A 20242-nucleotide genomic window follows, 5' to 3' on the forward strand; every position below is an offset into this window, starting at 1 on the left:
TCTGTGACTAAGAAGCCGCTTAGTTCAGTAAGCCAAAATCTCCACTGAAAATCTGAAAGGTAAGCCCTCCCTGCTATGCTATACCTAAGTGGGGAGGGAGTAGTAATCAGCTGGCTTCCAGAATTCCCTTAAGAAGAATCCTTGGACCTGGAATACTAGCATGTCAGCACATTTGCAGAAATAATGGGGAAAATGAAGACCAAAGACCGACTTGAACTTTACATTTCTTTGTTCTCATTATCCATTCCCCAAACCACAGGAGTATAAAACAAAAATGATCCTTTCATGTAAAAAGGTTGGAATACTAACCTTTACTGAGTCTATTCCCACACTGCACAGTGGAGCTCTCATCCTCGTGTAGGTCGAATTTTACCTTTTTTTTCACCATGAAAACCAATTTTGATAGTTTTTGAAAATGAAACCAATTTCCATTTCTTAAACTATAAGTCACTCTCAATTTCTACATTTAGCATCTGAAAATTACAAATTAATTTCCTTCTAGAATGTAAGTTTTAAAAAGAAAGAGGGCTTGCTTATCTTCCACAGCTGTATCCACGGTGCCTAATACATGTGGCTGACAATCAATAAATACTTGTTGAAGGAAAGAATAAACATACATTTCAACTGACATAACATAGAAAGGATCTGGCAAATAAGCATCCGGGGGAACTCTGTAAGGGAGATAAAAGAACAATTACTACCTGAAGTACCTCGCCACTTACTCTTAAAAGAGCATAGAAAATTGGGAAATTGAAATGTGGAGCCTGCTTCTATCTTGCACTCTCAAACTTGTTTGCTACGGCTGCCTGGCAAGGGCAGTTAGCAGATGCTCTATTCTTTCTGGTGGGAAACAACTGCTCTCCAAGCCTGAAGACAAAGAATACACATGTACATCCTTCTAGTGTCCAGATCTAGGCTGACTGACACCACAGCCACCAGCCCCACATGTTTATCAAGTATCTGAAATGTGGCTTGTGTGAAACGTAATGGGCTGGAATGTCAGATACAAACCAGATTTCTAAAGATGAGGACAAAAACTGGACGTACACTGTCCCACTGATAATTGTTTTACGCTAATTACGTGTTGAAATGATAGCAGTTTGGACATATTGGGGTAAACAAAATATATTAATAAAACTAATTTCACCGATTTCTTGTTACTTTTCTTAATACAGAAAATTTTGGAATATTTACGTGGCTCACATTATATTTCTATTGGACAGTGCTAATCCAGACTGACAGTAAAAGAGTCTGTATGCTACCAGAAGGAATATGCGCGGAAAAACAGCAGGATCTGGTTCCTAATTTCACAATCTATATAATTAGGGAGATTAGATTTTCTACCACAAACCAATGTATAGTCTTCCTTGAAAGCGCACACCAGCATTAGGAGATAACACATTAGCCTTAATAGATAATGAGGAAACTGAGGCACAAAAAGAAGGCACTTATACAAAGTTACAGAGCTGATAAATGGGAGGGCAAAACCCTGACCCAAACTCAGCATGTCCAAATGCATGTCCTTCCCCTTCCCCTCCTCCACTCAGAGAACTTTCCCTACTAGAGGCTTAAAAAGGATGCCAACCATCTTTCCTGCCTTACCCTGCTGTGGGTTTCTCTTTGATACTCTACACCCTTATTTCTCCCAGCCACTAACCCAAAGAAAAGAGAACTATGTGACAATATGGCTGAATATTTTGGAAAAATTACCAGAGTGACATCCCATATGCTGCTATCTCGTGAAGAAAAGAATCAAGGTCTCCTAATTGGGCTCTTTTGCCTTTGCGATTCAAAAGCTTTCCACTGTATCGGCACCGTTCATATAACCCGCTACACAGAAATTTACCTACTGGGACACCGCTACCTGTGAGGTCACTAATTTGGGCAAGTGCATTTCACCTGTTGTGAATTAGCTTACTTAGTCTCTTAGCAGCCTCCAGAGCTTCTTTCGCACTGTCTGCTACAAAGAATCTTTGAACTTTCACTCCATTGTCAGACATCAGTTTCTTGCTCTGGTATTCCTGCAGGTTCAGCCATCTTCGGGGGGTTAACTGCACTGCCTAGAGAGATTGAGAGAGACAGAGGTAAGAACACTTACAAATAAGAAAAGTAACAGTCAATGTATGTAGCCAGTCTTATAGGTACCCACAAACAACAATCAGCAACACCTTTTTTTAAAAGGAAAAAAAAACTCCTATATAAAGTCTTCATGCTTGTTTTTCTAATCAAAAATGTTTAAGACAACCACACACACAAATGAATGCAGGTTTAAAGAAATGGTGAGAAGTGAATAGGGTCTATCATCTAGTTAACAAGAATGTACCGATATCAATTTCCTAATTTTGATATTGAACTAAAAAGACCTAAGATCTCAACGTGAGGAGAAGAGGGGGAAGGGTATGTGGGACTGCTGCACTGTTTTTGCAGCTCCCTGAGTCTGTAAATATTTAAGAATAAATGAGACCATTTAAAAAAAAAGAATAAAAATTATTTTCTTAAGTTTATTTATTTGAGAGAGGAAGAGAGAGCATGCAAGAAGAAGCTGGACGGGGCAGAGAAGGGGCGGGAGGAGAAAATCCAAATTAGGCACTGCACTGTCAGTGAAGAGCCCGACTCGGGGCTGGAACCCAGGAACCATGAGATCATGACACGAGCCAAAACCAGGAATTGGAGACTTAACCGCCTAAGCCACCCAGGTGGGCACCCCTTAAGAGTTGCTTTTTAAAATGTTAAGAAATGCATTATAAAGGATATACCTCCCCCACATTCCCACCCCAAATAAAGTTCATAGCATTATTTTAATAACTGTGTGCACATTGTTAATCACTAAGGTATCTCAGAAAATTTTCTTAACACTTTGAGGTTCAATGGACCACAGACTAATCCACTTCTTTGCCATAGTTTTTAATGGACTCTAGGTACAATCATTATGTGATGAAGAAGATTACCTCTTTCACAAACCAAATTTGAATACGGTAACCTGAAACAATTATCATAAATAAACTACTTCCTAAAAACTGCAACTCGTGTATTAAAGTAACTTTGCCTACGTATCATACAGAAGTTTTTTCCAATGTGCGCTATCAATTACTTTTTAATCTGTGCTGAAAAAAAGTAATTAAGGAGCAGAATAACATGAACAAATAAATTCTCATTTTTTTCAGTAAGATCAACATCATTCCCTATTTTTAAAAGAAAAAAAAATGAATATACCTAGTTTAAGCTCATTTCCATCCATGAGTCCTGATGCAAAAAAACAAAACAAACAAAAAAACAAAAAAAACCACTGCCCCAGAGTAGGTAAGACAACAATACCATTAATGCACAAACTGAAAAAGTCAATCATACAACAGGATCACAAGAGTGAAGGAAAATCACCTGTCATACTGCCTAGCGTCTTTTGTCAATGGCCTTGGTGGACGGCCAAAGCAGCATTACAAAGACCATAAACTAAGGTCTACAGGGCTTTACAACATGGAACCATTAGCTTTCAGGACCTCAAATGTGTCCTTAGAATGGCATTTTCTTCTGGAATCTCCAAGCTACAATGCACTCATGGAGCTCTTCTGGATAAGGGACATTCCAAAAGGCTCTAGAACCTTTCAACTAAGCTGAGTTTTACCCAAGGGCAGAGTATATCTTCAAATTGTTTGTATCTTTAAGAAGAATATGATGGTGCCTGGCATATGGAAGATAGTCAAGAATATCAGTACAATGGCTAAATGAATAAGTCCTGCTTTTTGTTCATTTGTTCCCAGCTACAGGTAATTTTTCTTTTCCACAAAGTGACTTTCTCTAAAAATAGAAAAGCAGAAGTCCTTCAGACCTGAAACAACCTAATTTGTACACACTCATAAAAAATTCAAATTTTGACATGATCTCGTTTAAAGATATCTTTCTGTTCCACTCTTCTGAATATTGGTAATGATGTTTTCAATGCTAAAGTTGGCTGCACTTCTTTAGAAATAAATAATACCAGAGTTTTAAAATAAATTGCCAGAGAAGTTATGGTCACATCATTTACTGTATGATTTATTAGCTGTATATGATTTGTTAATCTTACTTCTGAATTTTAAGTCTTGATGAAACATTAGTAATTTGAAAAACACAGAATTTCACACATGAACATACACATTGACCTAACAGTCTTATTAACACATCACATAACGTACCAAAAAAATTCAAGTTTAAGACATTTAGTGAAAGTCCCCTAATGAAAGAAAAGATTAAACATTAGATGTATACTATATTCTGGGACCACTTTTAAAAGGCAGATGGGGAAGGATCAATAGATTAAGTATATGTTGACATACCAACTTAAAGCCATTAACAGAAAAAGAAAAAAAGAAATACAATTTGTGAAGAACATTTGAGAGAGACTAAAACTGCCACAAGTATGGTGTGGTCAATTCCTTTTCATTAGAACACTCACGGTATTAATTTTAGATATGTTAATGCAATCTGCTGCAAACTAATTGCAATTGATCGAGAGACCAGCTTCATAGACATATAATACATATTGACCGTTTCTACATTGACTCAGATGAAAAAGCCTGCTTGAAGTCTGTTGCTCTTAAATTGAAAACCAACACAGTGAACACAGTTCTGAGCCACTGCAGATACCCAAGCTATCACTCCACAAAGCAATCATCTTATAGAATAATCAGCTACCTTTGTAAACCTAAGCTCAGAAGAGAGCAGGGTCCCTGACTGAGTCTAAAACTGCATGAACTCAGCTGCACTGACTAAGAATTTGTGGTACGTCTAGAGAGGAAAAGGTTAAATCCACCTCTGCATTTTCAGGAGGAAGAAAAAAGGAGAAATTTACTAAGTAAGTGGATGGTGTAAAGTATGCTAGAAATATAATCAACTGCTGAATCATAAAAACAATAATAAGAATAGTTTCATCTTCTATTATGGAGCATTGGCCATGTGTAGGCAGTATACTAAGCACGCGTGTTATCTTATAGTCAAGGCAATCGTGAAAAATGTAGTATTATTTCTCTCTGCAGTTGTCACTGATGCAACCTTCCTTCTTCCAATACTTCCTTGCCTCAGATGAAGTTACGTACGGCCGTGAAGATCGTTCATGAATACGTATGGTGTGTAACTCACCTGGACCAACATCTGATTGCCAACCCCTCTCCCCCTAAGTTCTCTCTGTCTTGACATGGGGAATGGGAATATTCACGCGGCAGCTAATCTACCAGCCAGGGGCCTCAAGGAAAACAGACACATTCCCAGGTCACTCACATAGAATGTGTCATGAAAAATAAACCTTTGTGGATTTTTAGCCACTGAGATTCTGGAGGTTACTTGTTACTGTTACGGAACCTAGCTTATCTCTACCATCCTGACTAAAAACCATCTTGAGGCACCTGGGTGGCTCACTCAATTGAGTGGCCAACTTCAGCTCAGGTCATGATTTCACGATTCGTGAGCTCAAGCCCCCTATTGGGCTCACTGCTATCAGCGTGGATCCTGCTTCTGATCATCTGTATGCCTTCCCCCAGCCCTCCCCTGCACACACACACACACACACACACACACACACACACACACACACTCTCTCTCTCTCTCTCTCTCTCTCTCTCTCTCTCAAGTTAACAAACAAAACCAACCAACCAAACAAACAAAAACATCTTACAAAATCAGGAAACCCAGGCTGAGGGTTAAGTCACTGGCCGAAGATGACAGGCAGCTGTGAAGCAACAAAACTTCTCTGATCAACAGCATCAATCTGCTGTGTAACACTGTTGGTCTCCCGTGTTTATATTCTGGTCTCGCATTCCCAGAGGCCCCTTGATGATAAAGACTGAGACCAGGATCAGTGACATTGTGTCCTTGTCTTCAGAAGGCCAGAGGTCTATTAGGAATGGACACACGCATGATGCGTGTGAGGACAAATGCGTCAGGCTTTGGGAGGGAAGGAGGTGGAGATGAGAGCAGAGGCTCACCTAAGGCACTGGCAGAAGCAGTTTACTTTAGCTCGTAGGAAGACTACCTGTTAAAACCTTAGACTAATCTCTTCTCGGGGAAGCCTTGAACTCCAGAACGTGAACGGTGGAGAGCAGTCTGAAGACCATTTGGCCCAGTAGGTTTCAACTGTTTCTGCCAGTTATTTACCTGTTTGCCATCAGGCCAGTCCCCAGGCTCTTTGCCAACTGGCTTCTGCCTAAATCTGAGACTGTGCTCAGAGACTGAAAAGTGAGAAGAAGACTTCAGGCTTTGTCTTCCTCTGAGTCAGGTGGCGACTCCAGCAGTGACTGCCGTTCTTCTGACGTTTCAGCCCCCGATCCCACCCCAGAAAGCCCTTGCTTCATAATTCCAGCTCACACTGTCTGCCCCACCAGGACTCCAGCACTGAAGGGCTGGCCCTGGCCTCTGCTAACACCACCTCCTTCTACCCCTCAAGCTCCTACAAGATTCCTGCTGTTGCCAATCCCCGGGTGGCCTTCCCAGCCCTGCTTTGCCTTCCAAAAGTCCTAACGCCTTTGTCGGTACTTGGGTGGCCCCATTAAACCTATGAAACAACGTGGCCCTCCACAGAGCCTGAAGGTGCCGCTTCAAGGCACAGGAGTAGAAGGACAATGGCAGGCGCCCTCTTAGGAAGGGGACTTTGGGGCCCTCCTCTGCAGCGGTTTCTCAGGAAACCATGTTTCACAGACTGGGCTTCCAAAGGATGGAAGGACTAGTGGGGTCCAACCTCCTCATTTTACAATCAGGGACCTTGAGGCCTCTACAGGGGAGGTAACATGCCTAGGGATCCTCTAGGGGGACAGAAGCAGGTGGACAACTAGACTAATTCCAATGTTCTGTCCTTCTTTCATTCAGATTTTGGCAAACTGACCATATGAGGAACAGCACCACATGCTCAAAACAGCTAGGGTGGGTGGGCACCCGGGGTTAGTTCCGTCTGGGCTTGCATGCTGACCCTTCCATGGCTACCTTCCCTACCGTGTTTCTTGGCCAGAGCAAGCATTTCCAAGCTTAGGGAAAGTAGGAAATACAACTTAAAAGAAAAGCACGGCATAAAGATTTAAGGGCCTGTGGGAACAAGGGAGCAGAGGTAGACGAAAAAGAATGAAAAATGAGGGGAAAAGACAGAGAGAACCAAGAGATAAAAAGACAATGACTAAGCAGGCAAAAATTCACAAGAAAACTCAAAGCACAAAATTAGACAGCTACATAGAAAAAAATGACACGACCAAGAAATCATCCTTCGCCCCACGGTTTTAAAATTAGAGGTGCCAAGACTACTGAAATAGCAGCACAGGAGGAGAAAAATCAATAAAGGGAGTAAAGAAAATGTCATTGAGTGGGGCGCCCCCCAAAGGGAGGCTTGGTGAGCCACACCTGCCCACTGGCTCTCTGCACTCCCTCGGTCTTTCTGCAGCCTGACAATCCACGGCACTGCCTCGCTCAGGAAGGCAGAGGAGCAGAGTCTGGAGAGGAGCTGAAAATCCACTAGCAACCAGGGAAGTAGAAATTACAACAAAAACGAAGGTTTGGTGATGACACTGGTGAAGGTAGGCTAAAACCCGCCTCCCAGTACACGACACACCCACCCAAAGAGAACACCAGTGTAAGCACCTTCAAGACCAATGTGACGGCATTTATGAAAACTAGAACAACTACACCCTCTAAACTGGAAAGTCTCCTCCTTGGGTGCTTAATTCAGTGAAACATGAACTGGGGACATACAGTGGAATCTTCTGTGTACTGCTGTGCATAGTAAAGGGTAAAGTTGGAAGGTATCTAAATGCACACCAAACAGGAAATGGGCTAAATAAACCGCAATATATGAGCCATTCAAAATATCGGTGGCAACACAATTAGCACCCAGTATCCACGTGGTCCCCTACTTCTCAGTTCTTTTGCAGCTAGGGTGCCACAACTTTTAAGCAACCAGGCACAATCCTCCGGGACCCTTTTCCTTGGCTGCAAGGTCCTGGAGGCCCCAGGTGGAGAGGGTGGGGTCACAGGGTTGAAGCAGCCTGGATTACTGACTTACTGTACAGACCACTGCCTTGGCCTTGCAGTCACCTGACCCAAAGATGCATGAATGAGAAATAAACCTTTGATGTGTTTACCATTGAGATCTTGGGAATAACTTGTAATCGCCTCATCGAACTAGTCTAGACTGATAAGTATGAACGTCTTAACATTGATTGTTCTCCAAGGCACATTACTGAAAGAAAATAGCCAGTTTCTTTCAATATTTAAAGTAGAATAACATTTATATTTCCGACACGTGTGTCCACACACAACGCCACATTCTCTATCTTTTAAGAATGGATGTAGCTATGGGGCGCCTGGGTGGCTCAGTCGGTTAAGCGTCCAACTTCAGCTCAGGTCATGATCTCACAGTCTGTGAGCTCAAGCCCCATGTCCAGCTCTGTGCTGACAGCTCAGAGCCTGGAGCCTGCTTCAGATTCTGTGTCTCTCTACCTCTCTCTGTCCCTCCCCCACTCACACTCCGTCTCTCTCTCTCTCTCTCTCTCTCTCTCTCTCACAAATAAATAAGAATGGATAAAGCTATACATACATACATGCATACGGAAAGCTCCAGATTAAGTTCACTAACTCAATGCCAGTAAACTTGGGGGAGGGCAGACCAGAAAGATGGTAATCAAAGGAAGATCTACCCTAGTCTATAATTTTTAAAACATTTTTATAGAAAAACATTCATTTATTATTCGTGCAATGAAAATCAATCTCCTTAGAGACAACACTGAGGGGAAGTAATCAAACCCAGGCTTTAACCCAAAGGCATAGCCTTAAGTATCTATTAACTCGCCTGGGAAATGAGGGCTTGCACCCTTACTTTAGCTACCCAGAGTTCTCCAAATGCAGTGTGAAATCAAGGAGAGGGGGCCAAAGGCTCGCATCCTCTGTTACGCAGAACTACCAACCCTAATATAAACTCCCACTGTGAGATAGGAAGAGGCTCTTAAACCTCATTTCAAGCTTTCAACAGCAATGACGACGGCAGAATACAAACAAGGAATTAGCTGTACACTCGGAGGAAAATACATTCCCCTCTCACTACACGCACGGCAAGGCAGGCAGATGCTCAGTGGGCTGTGGCAGGCCAAGAGTCGGAGTGTGCTGGTTATATTTTAGTTTCTGTCAGTGTTATTCTGTATGCAAATCAGGACCCATAAATCCACCTTAGTCACGTTACCTAGGAAATACGAGGCTTCAAATAAACGTGTTGATGCACACGAAAAGACAGATATAACTCAGTGTGTCTCAATATGGGTATCACAAAATAAAAGACCCGCTTGCTTAAAACAGGCTCTGATGAAGAAGTCACTTCACTATCACCCTGTATAAGGGACTGAGTGGAATCCTGTCTCTAAGAGGAAAATTGTAACAGCAGCAATAATAACAATAAAAATAAAAGTACTCTTCCTTTAACCCCTAATGTGATGATGTCAACTCCTCCGCCATAAAGACAACATGCTAAAAAAAAAAAAAAAAAAAAAAAAAAAACCAGAGCCTATAGAAAAGAAAAACTAATGTCAGACGAGGAAGAAAGCGTAAGAATATGCATACCAACACTCTGCTACATTTCATTATATGTTCAGGCTAAAGTGTGGGGCATTCATTTGGAGTCACCTTTGGAAATACACCATCCCTTTTATCTAGAACTGGCATGTTCCTGACCCTTCTCCTCTTTGCACAAAGAAATGAATTAACCAATTAATTAGTACTCTACGGCTGAGCTCTTTACTCTAGTAGGGGCACAGGGAGACCATGATCACTTACAAAATGGAGGAAATTAATCCCTCCTCACAGGTCGCTTTGAGGATTACGTGGGTTAAAATGTGCAAATCAACTGGGATAGTGTGCAGCATATCATAAGTACTCAAAAGAATGTTCTGCTCTTATTACAAACGCAGAACTACAAAAGGGGAAAGAAAGTATAACAAGGAAATACTGAACAATCCCCAAACTAAAAACAGTAGGTGATCCCGTCAGTGATAAAGAGGTGCCCACAATGTCCTGCTCTTCGTTTTAAATGCATATGGGGAAGTATTTTTAAATTGTGATAGTGGAAGGGCACCTGGGTGGCTCAGTTGGTTAAGCACCGGACTCCTGCTCACATCATGATCTCACAGTGTGGGGGCTTGAGCCCCCGCGTCGGACTCTGAGCTGGCAGCTCAGAGCCTAGAACCTGCTTCAGATTCTGTGTCTCCCTCTCTCTCTGCCCCTCCCCTGCTTGCTCTCTCTCTCTCAAAAACAAATAAACATTAAAAAAAAATAAAAAAACAAAAAAATAAATTGTGATAGCGGAATCTCTACACTTAAATTACTCAACAGTCACAGAAAGAGAAAGGACAGTAATTTACAGTAAGAAGGACCAATTTCACATTCAGTGAGCAAATTAAAATGTGCCATGCTAAGTACATTGACTTTCTACCTCATTTGAGCCAGGGTACCGCCACCTCACAGAGGAGCAAATGTGAGGGTCAGAGAGATTAAGTAACTTATCTAAGGCTACTCAGCTGGGTGAATGAGTCGAGATTTGAATCCAAGTCTAAAAACCCCAAGAGCTTGCTATTATTCCAACGTGTTTTCTGTTTTTTTGTTTGTTTTGGTCAGTTTCTGAATCCTATGTCAATAAAAAGGTCTTGGAAAGACCACAGACAAAAACCATACTGCCATTTGTGACTTAAATACACAGTTTCCCATTTAAAAGGGGGGCAGCTAAAGCAGCGGACAAACTGAGAACACTAACGAAGGTTGTGCGGTACCTGAAAGAATGTGCTCACGGGATGTGCAGCTTCACCAGAGCAAAGGGCTAGAGAAGGAAAGAAAAGTTTACTGATGAAAAGGAAAAACAGCTGGGCCCTTCTTTACAAGAGATCAGACTAGGGTCAGAGGAGGAGCCCGAGGCCAAGTGCGTTCCTCTGGCACTGTGTCTCTGACAATACCACACCACTCCGTCTAAGGATCCCACAGAAGGGGTGGGGGGTGGGGGTCAGCATCTGTTCAAAAAAATTAAAGAATCTGTCCTACCAGAAAAGAAATTAAAGTTCACCTTTCAGACTATCCAGAAGTTGGATCACAGCAGGTTTCTATTTTAGAATTAATTCTTCCCGGGGTACCCCAACAAAATCTCGTATTTTTAACCAAACCAAATACTAGCTAACACGGAACAGTGCCATGAAGTTATAGAAGCTATACTATACACTTGGAGAGCATTACCTCATATAAAACTCGCAACAACCCTACAAGGAAGGAACTGACAGAAGCCCATTTTACAGATGAACAAATGAAGGCTGAGAGTAGCTAAGTGTTGCTAAGACTAACAGCGATGGTGAGGGGCTGGGCCATACTTCAAATGCAGGTGTGCCTGACTCCACATCCACTCTTCAGTGAAACAGTAACAGGGAATTCCACCCCCCCACCCAGTCCACAAAAGTGGGTTCTGAGCAGTGACTGGGGCAGGAGGAGAAACAGGAGGCCCTGTATAGATTTCACCGCAGGAAGGTACAAAGCTGTCCTGAAAGTGAGGTTGGAAAGAAGAATGGGAAACTCTGAATGAGAGAAAGATTTGTGGATGAGATGAGTTGCACTAAGTCAAAAGAATTAAGATTCTCAAAGATACTGCCTCCTTTTTATCCTAGGTTCGGCGGAAAAGCAGCATTTTTTTTTTTTCAAGGAGCAAAGAAATGTAAAACTCTTTGTAGTCAGGACAAATGCCCAAAGGAAGTTTCGTTCCCTAACTCCACTGCTCTGCCAGCAGCAAAAAAGGAGAGGGGGGAAAATACAACACTGATAAACATTAGCGTTATTAACACAACAGCAGAAACAAACGTATAAAAGGCACCGAAAAGACTGAAGTGCATCATTTCAAAATGCCTGCCCATCCCCTAGAGGACAGAGTGCCAGCTCGATTGTGTTGCACAGGAATATCACCTTAATTTTATACTGTGAACAGAAGTGGGCAAGGTTTATTTACATGAAGAAAGAAAACAAATTAAGGAAAGGTAAATATAGACTCGCATTTAACTCTACTAAGGAAACTGCAGAATCTGTACTTTGTTCATTCATTTAACAGTCTTCCACTGGGCATTTATAACGTGGCGGCCACTGTGGCTGGCATCTGAGATCCGCTGGTCCACAGCACACACAAGTTCTCTGTTGCCACAGAGCTCGTGTCCTAGGAAGGGATGCAGGGAGGGAAGACGGACACGAACACATAAACAGAGAATGTAACTACAGAATGGGACGTGCTAACATATACATGATGAATTATGGATACAAAGAGCACACTGTGTGGTAACCTCTGAAGAAATGACATTTGTCCAAAGACCAGAAGACAGAAAGGAAACAGGCATGTAAAGAAGCTGAGGACAAACCTAGCAGGCACGGTCCAAGGCCCTGAGGCAGGATAAGGTTAGTTAGTGACAGAAGCTAGGGGGACTAAGTCAGAGATGAGAGTGGAAAGGGGAGCAGGGACCAGACCACGCAGCTGCTTGGAGGCTCCGGTCCAGAGTTTAGTTTATATTTTATTTACTTAGTGTTTTAAGCGGGGAAGTGAGATCAAGTTCACATTTTGGAAAAGTCATTGTTTTCTGTTCAGAGAAGGAAACCACTTATGAAAGCTGCATTAAACCAGATCAGACTCAGCAACATTTTCTAGAAACATCCAAATAGTAAATAGCCAAACAGTAAATCTGGCTCTGAGGCCAGACGCTCTCTGTGGCAACTCCACTTTTGTCGAAGCAGGCATAGATAATATATATAAAAGAATGGGCATGGCTATGTTCCAGCAAAGCTTTATTTGCAAGAACAGTTTTAGCAGAGAGGCCACAGTCTGCAGACCCTCAACTAAATAACAGAGAAGAGCAGTGGAGGTAGAAACAGAGAGGAATGAAGGGATTCCAGATAAGTCTGGTGATGAAGTAAAGCTTACTATGAATTAGATGTGGGCTTTAAGGTGAAAGGGAATCTAGTATTAGACACACACACACACACACACACACACACACACACACACATACACACGATATATTTATTTAGTTCATGTGAATCTAGTGAATTTTATGTACCTGCTATCTATAAAAGAAGCATTTCTTTAGAAGCATTTCTATAAAAGAACCTTAACTTTGGATTTTTTGCCCAAACTGGTCTTCGCATCACACTTAATTATTGAGAGTCCCATCCACCATTCCACCACATCAGAGCTTCTGGTTCTTTGATCGTATAACCATCTTCCATTATTTAATATTAATCCCAGTGTGTGACACACAAACCGCCCTGCTACAGCCCCATTCTGCTATGCTGGCCATCTGCAACTTCTTACCAAGGAGAAAACAAGGCCTCCCTTGATTAAAGAGACACCACGTAAGAATAACAAAAAAAAAAAAAAGAAAAGAAAAAAAACCAACAAAGAAAAACCTAAGAATGAGGAAGCTGTGATCTATTCGATGAACACTATAAAACAATTCAAATAAATAAGGCAGTTCTTGAAATGTATCAGCGCAGATGTACTTCCAAAGTAAAACACGGAAAAAAACAAGTGACAGATAAGAGGGACACATAAGACTATCCATATTTAAAACAGGAAAAAAATTAAGCCATCTTATAGAGACAAATGAAGGGGTTCAGAGTATGACACCCTAAAATATGCCGTAAGCATTATTTTGAGCTGAAGATAACAAGAAAAATTCTGTTCCCCTTCTCCCTCCATCAAAGAGGGCAGGATGAATCTTAATCATGGGACATAAATCTACACTCTTAGTCCAGAGACAGCAGCATGAGGGTCACCATAACAAACGTCAGTAATCCTTATCTTCTACTGGTGTCCCCAGAGACTTTCCTCCCCATAGCTTGCTGCCCCTAGAAGCTCCAAGTCCTTTTCCTTTGTCTTGGTACTTCTCTGCAAATTTACTCTTCTTTTGTTAAGATGCAACATAAGCCCAAGTTCTGACCACCACTTTGAGTCACATATGAGTATTCTCAGGGCTGTGTGCACCTGTTGATAAACTTATTTTTCTGTAGTGAATCTGTCCTTTGGCAGACTAACTTGCAGGACCTCAGCCAAGGAACTTAACAAGGGTAAAGGAAAAAAGTGTTCTCCTCACCTCCATACATAAATTGCCATACCAAAAGTCTAGAAGGTGTCTGGGGCACCTGGGCAGCTCAGTCGGTTAAGCATTCGACTTCGGCTCAGGTCATGATCTCATGGTTTGTGAGTTCAAGCCCTGCATTGGGCTCTGTGCTGACAGCTCAGAGCCTGGAGCCTCCTTCAGATTCTGTGTCTCCCTCTCTCTCTGCCCCTGCCCTGCTCAAATTCTGTCTCTGTCTCTCAAGAAGTGAAAAAACATTAAAAAATATATATTTTTAAAAATTTTTTAAAATAAAAAATAAATTAAAAAAAAGTCTGGAAGGTGTCATGTCAAGTTTAGGATAGTGACTCTGTTAGAGAGAAGGAGAGAATGCCACAGGTTTGGGGAAGGGGCACCAAGAGACTTCAAGTTTATCAGTTATGCTTTATGTCTTTTATTTAAAAATGATCTGAGAAAATGTGAGAAAATAGCAATATTTAAAATTGTTCATACTGGACACACAGATGACTGTGACATAAATCTCAATATCCTGCATTTTTTTTCTAAATAAAAATGATTACATACTTAGTGTAATAAAGTTAATAACCACACAATTCCATGACAATGAAGTTATTAATCAATAAAATGAAAGAAAGTAGGCTATAAAACATAATTGTAATCAGAAAAAAATAAAAAATAAGTTCTGGAAGAAACCTGAGATCATGCTGAGCCAACGGCCCATGCTATAGAGGAGGGGCTGAGGCCCGGAGGCATTACTACGCCTGCCCCCAAGCGGGCACTGCCTCAACAAGCCAGTGCAAAGCGTCCAGCCACGTGCCCTGGCACTGCCCTCGCAGCACACTAACACTACACCTCTGAGGAACAGGCAAGCTCAGGGAAGGAGGGCAAGACACCGGTTTTCATCTCTGGACTCTCGAAGGTTTATGCCAAGTGCCTTGGTCTCATGTCAGCTTTATGTTCATAAAAATCAGGATTTTGCTCACTTATGACTTAAGTGAATAACTCGGAAGTTCTTTACCGAACATTAGGTCACTGCTTCATCTCATAAAAATGGGTGTGTATGTGTGTGTGATTTCTTTAACTCACTCAAGTGAGTCTTGCTACCTCTGGCAGCAAAAAGGGGTTTTAAAGATTCTAAGAATAGTCTCAAGTAAAGTGCTAACTTCAAATCAAATTCAAAAGAGTACAATAATGGTATAGCCATGTGCTCAACCTTGATCAATCTGAGGCCATTAATTGCTCAGCTAACCCCAGCCAACCTTTTTACACATTTACACATGCCATCAGAGCAAACTATTACTCTCACGAGTTAAGAGAGTCAGAAGGGAAAAACACTACATATTTTTTTCAACCACATTAAACAAAAAGATCATCAGGACGAAAAGACCCTACGGGGTGTTTTTCAAGTTCTCCACCCAGAATGAGCTTGTGATACGGAGCAAGTAAAGAGATATTATTAAGACACAACACCCCACCCTCCAGGGGTGCTGGGAGGAAACATACACGCAAGGTTTGTGAAGGGGCTTTGTCATATGTGCGTTCAACAGAGCCATGACAATGGGTCAAATGTGGTCAAAGTCAGTGCATCTGATACAGCTCCGTCATAAACCCCTGTCCCCTTCCTTCCTCCACCCTCTTCCGTTCCCAATTTTAGCCCTTCTTAAACTAGTCCCAAAAGTCCTGTCCAATAAATTCAGGGAAAGCATGCAAGGGGCAGACTTCATTTTAATCAACCCACTCATGTTCTTTCTAACAATCTAACAGTGTTTAATAGCTCAGGATACATTGAGTTTGATGGGATTTACCTGATAGAAAGAGACTTCTCATCACTTCTTTATAGCGCCAGTTTTGAGCTACCAAGCTAACTCACTCTCCCAGGTTTGCCTGTTGCCCTGGCATGCTGAAGAAATGACCAAGAGTAGTAAATGAGCAACCTTTGCTGGAGAAATTCCTGAGACTGTCTCTTTGACATTTTGAAGGTTTGTTGTACAGAATGATAATTGGTGTCTGCAAGGTTCTAAGTCCACTGTTTGTGTTTAGAAACTGATTTCAATCTTGGAGCGCCTGGGTGGCTCAGTTGGTCGAGCATCCAACTTCGGCTCAGGTCATGATCTCACGGTCCGTGAGTTCGAGCCCCGCGTCGGGCTCTGTGCTGACAGCTCGAAGCCTGGAGCCTGCTCCAGATTCTGTGTCTCCCTCTCTCTCTGCCCCTCCCCCATTCATGCTCTGTCTCTGTCTCAAAAATAAATAAACATTAAAAAAAAATTTTTTTAAACTGATTTCATTCTTGTTGATGAGTAAAATACTGCTACTATGGAAAACTAGACCTTAGAATTTTCTATTGAGAGAGGTGACAACAAGATAGGGATTATCCCTTTTTTCACATTTGCATTGTTAGAATCCTCATTTACAGAAGAAATTAAATCCACTGCCCTTCCCAATACTCTACATGTCATGTCCTAGTTATGAACAAAAAGTGCATGCCAAATCTTTCCGTTCACATTCGTTATCTTTTCTCTGGCAATAATTTGAGTTTCTTTACCCAGAGTTGGTGGGGGAGGGGGAGAATCACAAAACCTTACCTATACCTGTGCAAATAAACCACAGAAGTTAAATTCAAGGCAAGCTTTGAGAAAACTTGATAACATAAAAACGAAACTTCAAAATAATCCCCGAAAAGAGAATTTATACAGTAGTGTAGCATACATGACATTCATTTTACTTCAGAAAACTTTTGAAAGAATACGGTCATTCATTTGAAAAGTCTACTATAATGATGGGAAAATCCAAAAAGCCCACACAGAAAAGAGGACCCTTGCAAAACATTTAATCTGACACTTAATACCCAAGCAGCAAAGAAAATAATATTCTAACCATAGCATACCTTCTTAAAATTGGGAGATTCAATAAAATCAACGAAATCTCAAGTATGTTTAATCCCCATGATTTTTCTTTTAAAATCTTATACAGTGAAATGCTGTACGATATTACCACAATTTAACAAACAGTCCAAACTGGAAGTTAACAGAGAAAATGAGACATAAAAGAACAAAATATGACATTTGCTCAGCAATGTCCTGATGACGGGTTCAGGAGCTGATGGTGAAAAACGGGCCTAACAGGGTGAGACGGAGACTCGGTAAGCCACCTTTCCCCGGGCACTTAGGGCAGATAACTTTAACCTGTTTACTTAGGCTAAGTAAGAATATCAACCACAACAACCTTCAAAGGTTGTTGGAAAGTAAACTAAAAGATTTTTGTGAAATCCTTTTTCAATGGGGTCTGGGATCCAGAAGCAACTTCAGAGCCAAGAAATTCTACCACAATGGAAACACAGTGTTCCATTACGTTCCCTCTGGCCAGATCCAGCTAGCATCCAAACGGCAACTTAAGGATAAGTAGCCTAAATATCTCTTCTCTTGAGGACTTCCTTGTTTGTATGAGAGGGCACGGTCATCTAAAAATTGATCTCTCAAGATCCTGCTATCTTTGAGGCACCAGACCTTCCCAAGATGAAGGAAACACGCCAAGGAAGGGCTGCCACACTGATGGCTAGAAAAGTAACCTAAGACCTTGTGACCAAACCCCAAAAGCAATCCACTGGAGAGAAAGAATCCCCTACTCTACAGGGCCAGATGTTGCGCTAAGCAAAGGCAGGAACAGATACAGAAAGGAAGAATACGAGATTGGAACAATATGCCTAAACAAAATATTCATAGCAGCACTGGGGAAAATAATAAAGAAGGCAGTGGGCGCCTGGCAAACAAGAAATTGAGAGGAATCCCTGAAGAATGGCAGGTCAATAAGAAATAGATTGAAGTAAAATCCCACAGCTAACAGAGTGCAGGACGAGACTGTACCAAAAGTGGGAATAGCTCTGGTTATATTTTAAAGTCGAAAGCTCTCAGGGACACAGGGAACAGAGGAGGTGCCAAGGCAACCATTAAGAAGACACTGTGCTAGGATATGCTCCCAGACAAAATCAGTAATGGTGGGGCATCTCCGACACATGAAGAAAAGCCCAGTTCCTAGCACCTATGGCGTGGCCACACCCTCTGTACCTCCCCCCCCCACCCCCCCACCCTGTTACTGATGTCAGGATACTGTAAGCACATTATCAAGAATAATTAAACAATGGAGGCCCACTAGCATCAGCAAAGAGAAACAAAGAGAAGAACAAACAGCTGAGGAAAAAAGATCATGGAGCATACCGCACAAAACCCCTTGAAAACGTACCAGAAATCAGAGAGATGGGAGAGGACATTATACCCACCAAAACATTAACTAGAAATCTTGAAAATTTAAAACTGATCACTCAAAGAAAGTGGGGGAGGGGGGGAGGGCAAGGTTGAAAGTAGAGGGGATAAAATCAGAAAACAAGGTAGTGAGCTACAAATTGAAGAAGGAAGGCTCATGGTCAAATATTTGGGAAATATGTCATTTTGCTTTCCTTACTTAGAAATTCTCAATACACGTCTTATTAAAGGTTCTGAGAAGTCCAACCATTAAAAAAAATCAATAACTGTATTTTATATGGTCTTCCCACACTTGGGCCATATTAGTGATGTGCCAGTTATTGAGCTATTTTTTTTATCAGCTCCAAAACCTCCCTTCTAGGCGGCTCACCACTTGGCGGGCTGAAACTCTCCAAATGGCCTTCTCCTTTGCCAGCTGGCTTCCCACTACGTCCCGCCAAAATGCGGCACCGCTGGGAGACTAACAGGCTGAAGGACAGAGAAAGTATGTATCTGCTCCTTCCTCTCGGGTGCCTGATGTCCTACCATCAGAGCCCCAGCCCCAGCTCTTCACCCTAGCTGCCTCCAAGAGCAGTTAGGTGCAGCTTATGGGTTCCGCCAGCAACCCCACACCAGCCTCAGGGCCGGGGGAACCAGCCAGGCAGTGCCTCTTCCTTAATGCTCTGGGTCCCTGCTCTGCAGGAGGGCTCCCTCCATGTCTCCAAGCTCTTCCAGAGCCCCGGTGGCTTCTTTTTATTCCAGGCACGGTAGCTGCTTCCTGCAGTTACAATCTCTGCTGGAGTCCGAGTTCTTTTTGCCCTTCCAGTACTTCCTTAATCAGTTCTTGAGGTTAAATGATCCCTGTTAAAATAACTAGGGTCATTTCTGACTGGACCCCAAATTATAAAAGTGGGAGTCGAAAGGTAATGTCTGAATACAGAGCAATGTAGTCAGTGCTTCTCCCTGTTTCACACTTTCTTACCTGTAACTAATATTCTATACTTGCACAGCTAAGACACCACCTCCACTGAGCAAACTCTTGTCTTGTTCAGGATGAACGCCCAGCACCTACAGCACTGGAAGATATACAGTCGGTACTCAATTCAGTTTTCTTTTGAATGGATGTATGTATGAACGTACAAGACGGATGAAGGTGGACCTGTGCTCAAATCCTCTCAGCGTGTCTATGGCTGTCAAGCCAAATCCAGCTTTGGAAGGAGTATTTTGGTAAGCTGTTTGGGGTGAGTGGATGAGACACCCAGAAAGGCATATTTAAGTAGTTAGAGAGGGTCACTAAATTCCTATCTAAGAGAAGGGGTATAGCTGACTACAGGGCTTTTTGATGTGTGAAAATGCAAGTCTGGGGACACAGTTAACTGACACAGGGGAAGCTTCTCAGTGTGAGGGGAGAAGGCTGAGAGAAAAAGAGAAAAGAAGGGACAAGCGACACACCTGACAAAAAAGTCTCAGGTAGGCTGTCATTTGCCAAGGTTTGCCAAGCCTTAACATTTCCCCTCAGCAAAATCTGGCTCACTGATGCTTTGGTGTAAGAACGTTCTTTGTGCCAAATGTAAAGAGATACTGAGCCCTACGGTGAATGAAGAGTTGGCAAGAAAGGACATTATCGTGGCGTTTCCTAGCACCAAAATACACGCGGTTCTCCCATACCAGTTCTCCAATTCTCGTAACACCAACTACATGTCCAGCAATTCAACTCTGTCACTAACTCCCAGAGTTAGCGCAGACCCCACAGGCTATAGCCCCACAAGATGACTCCCAGTTCAGACACCAGCTGCAAATGGGGTTCCCAGGGACCCACAGTTCTGCCCAGCCAGCTACAAATGCAAGGGTGTGGCACAGAGCTCCTCTGCCTTCTCGGGATATACCACCCTCCCAGGCAGCAGTTAGATTTGTGGAACA

At 42.3% G+C, this 20242-nt stretch overlaps 1 protein-coding gene across 8 annotated transcripts in view; it reads right to left on the reverse strand.

Annotated features, from left to right (window-relative positions):
- SUCLG2 (succinate-CoA ligase GDP-forming subunit beta) overlaps positions 1-20242 on the reverse strand; it is a 482508-nt gene that overhangs the window by 428081 nt on the left and 34185 nt on the right. For all 8 annotated transcript variants that reach the window (XM_023249935.2, XM_045051842.1, XM_023249939.2 and 5 more), the window contains exon 2: positions 1919-2060. In XM_023249935.2, the coding sequence (XP_023105703.1) occupies positions 1919-2060 (142 nt within the window). The remainder of the gene's footprint in view (positions 1-1918; positions 2061-20242) is intronic.

Source organism: Felis catus, chromosome A2 (assembly GCF_018350175.1).
Source record: "Felis catus isolate Fca126 chromosome A2, F.catus_Fca126_mat1.0, whole genome shotgun sequence".
Taxonomy (NCBI): Eukaryota; Metazoa; Chordata; class Mammalia; order Carnivora; family Felidae; genus Felis; species Felis catus.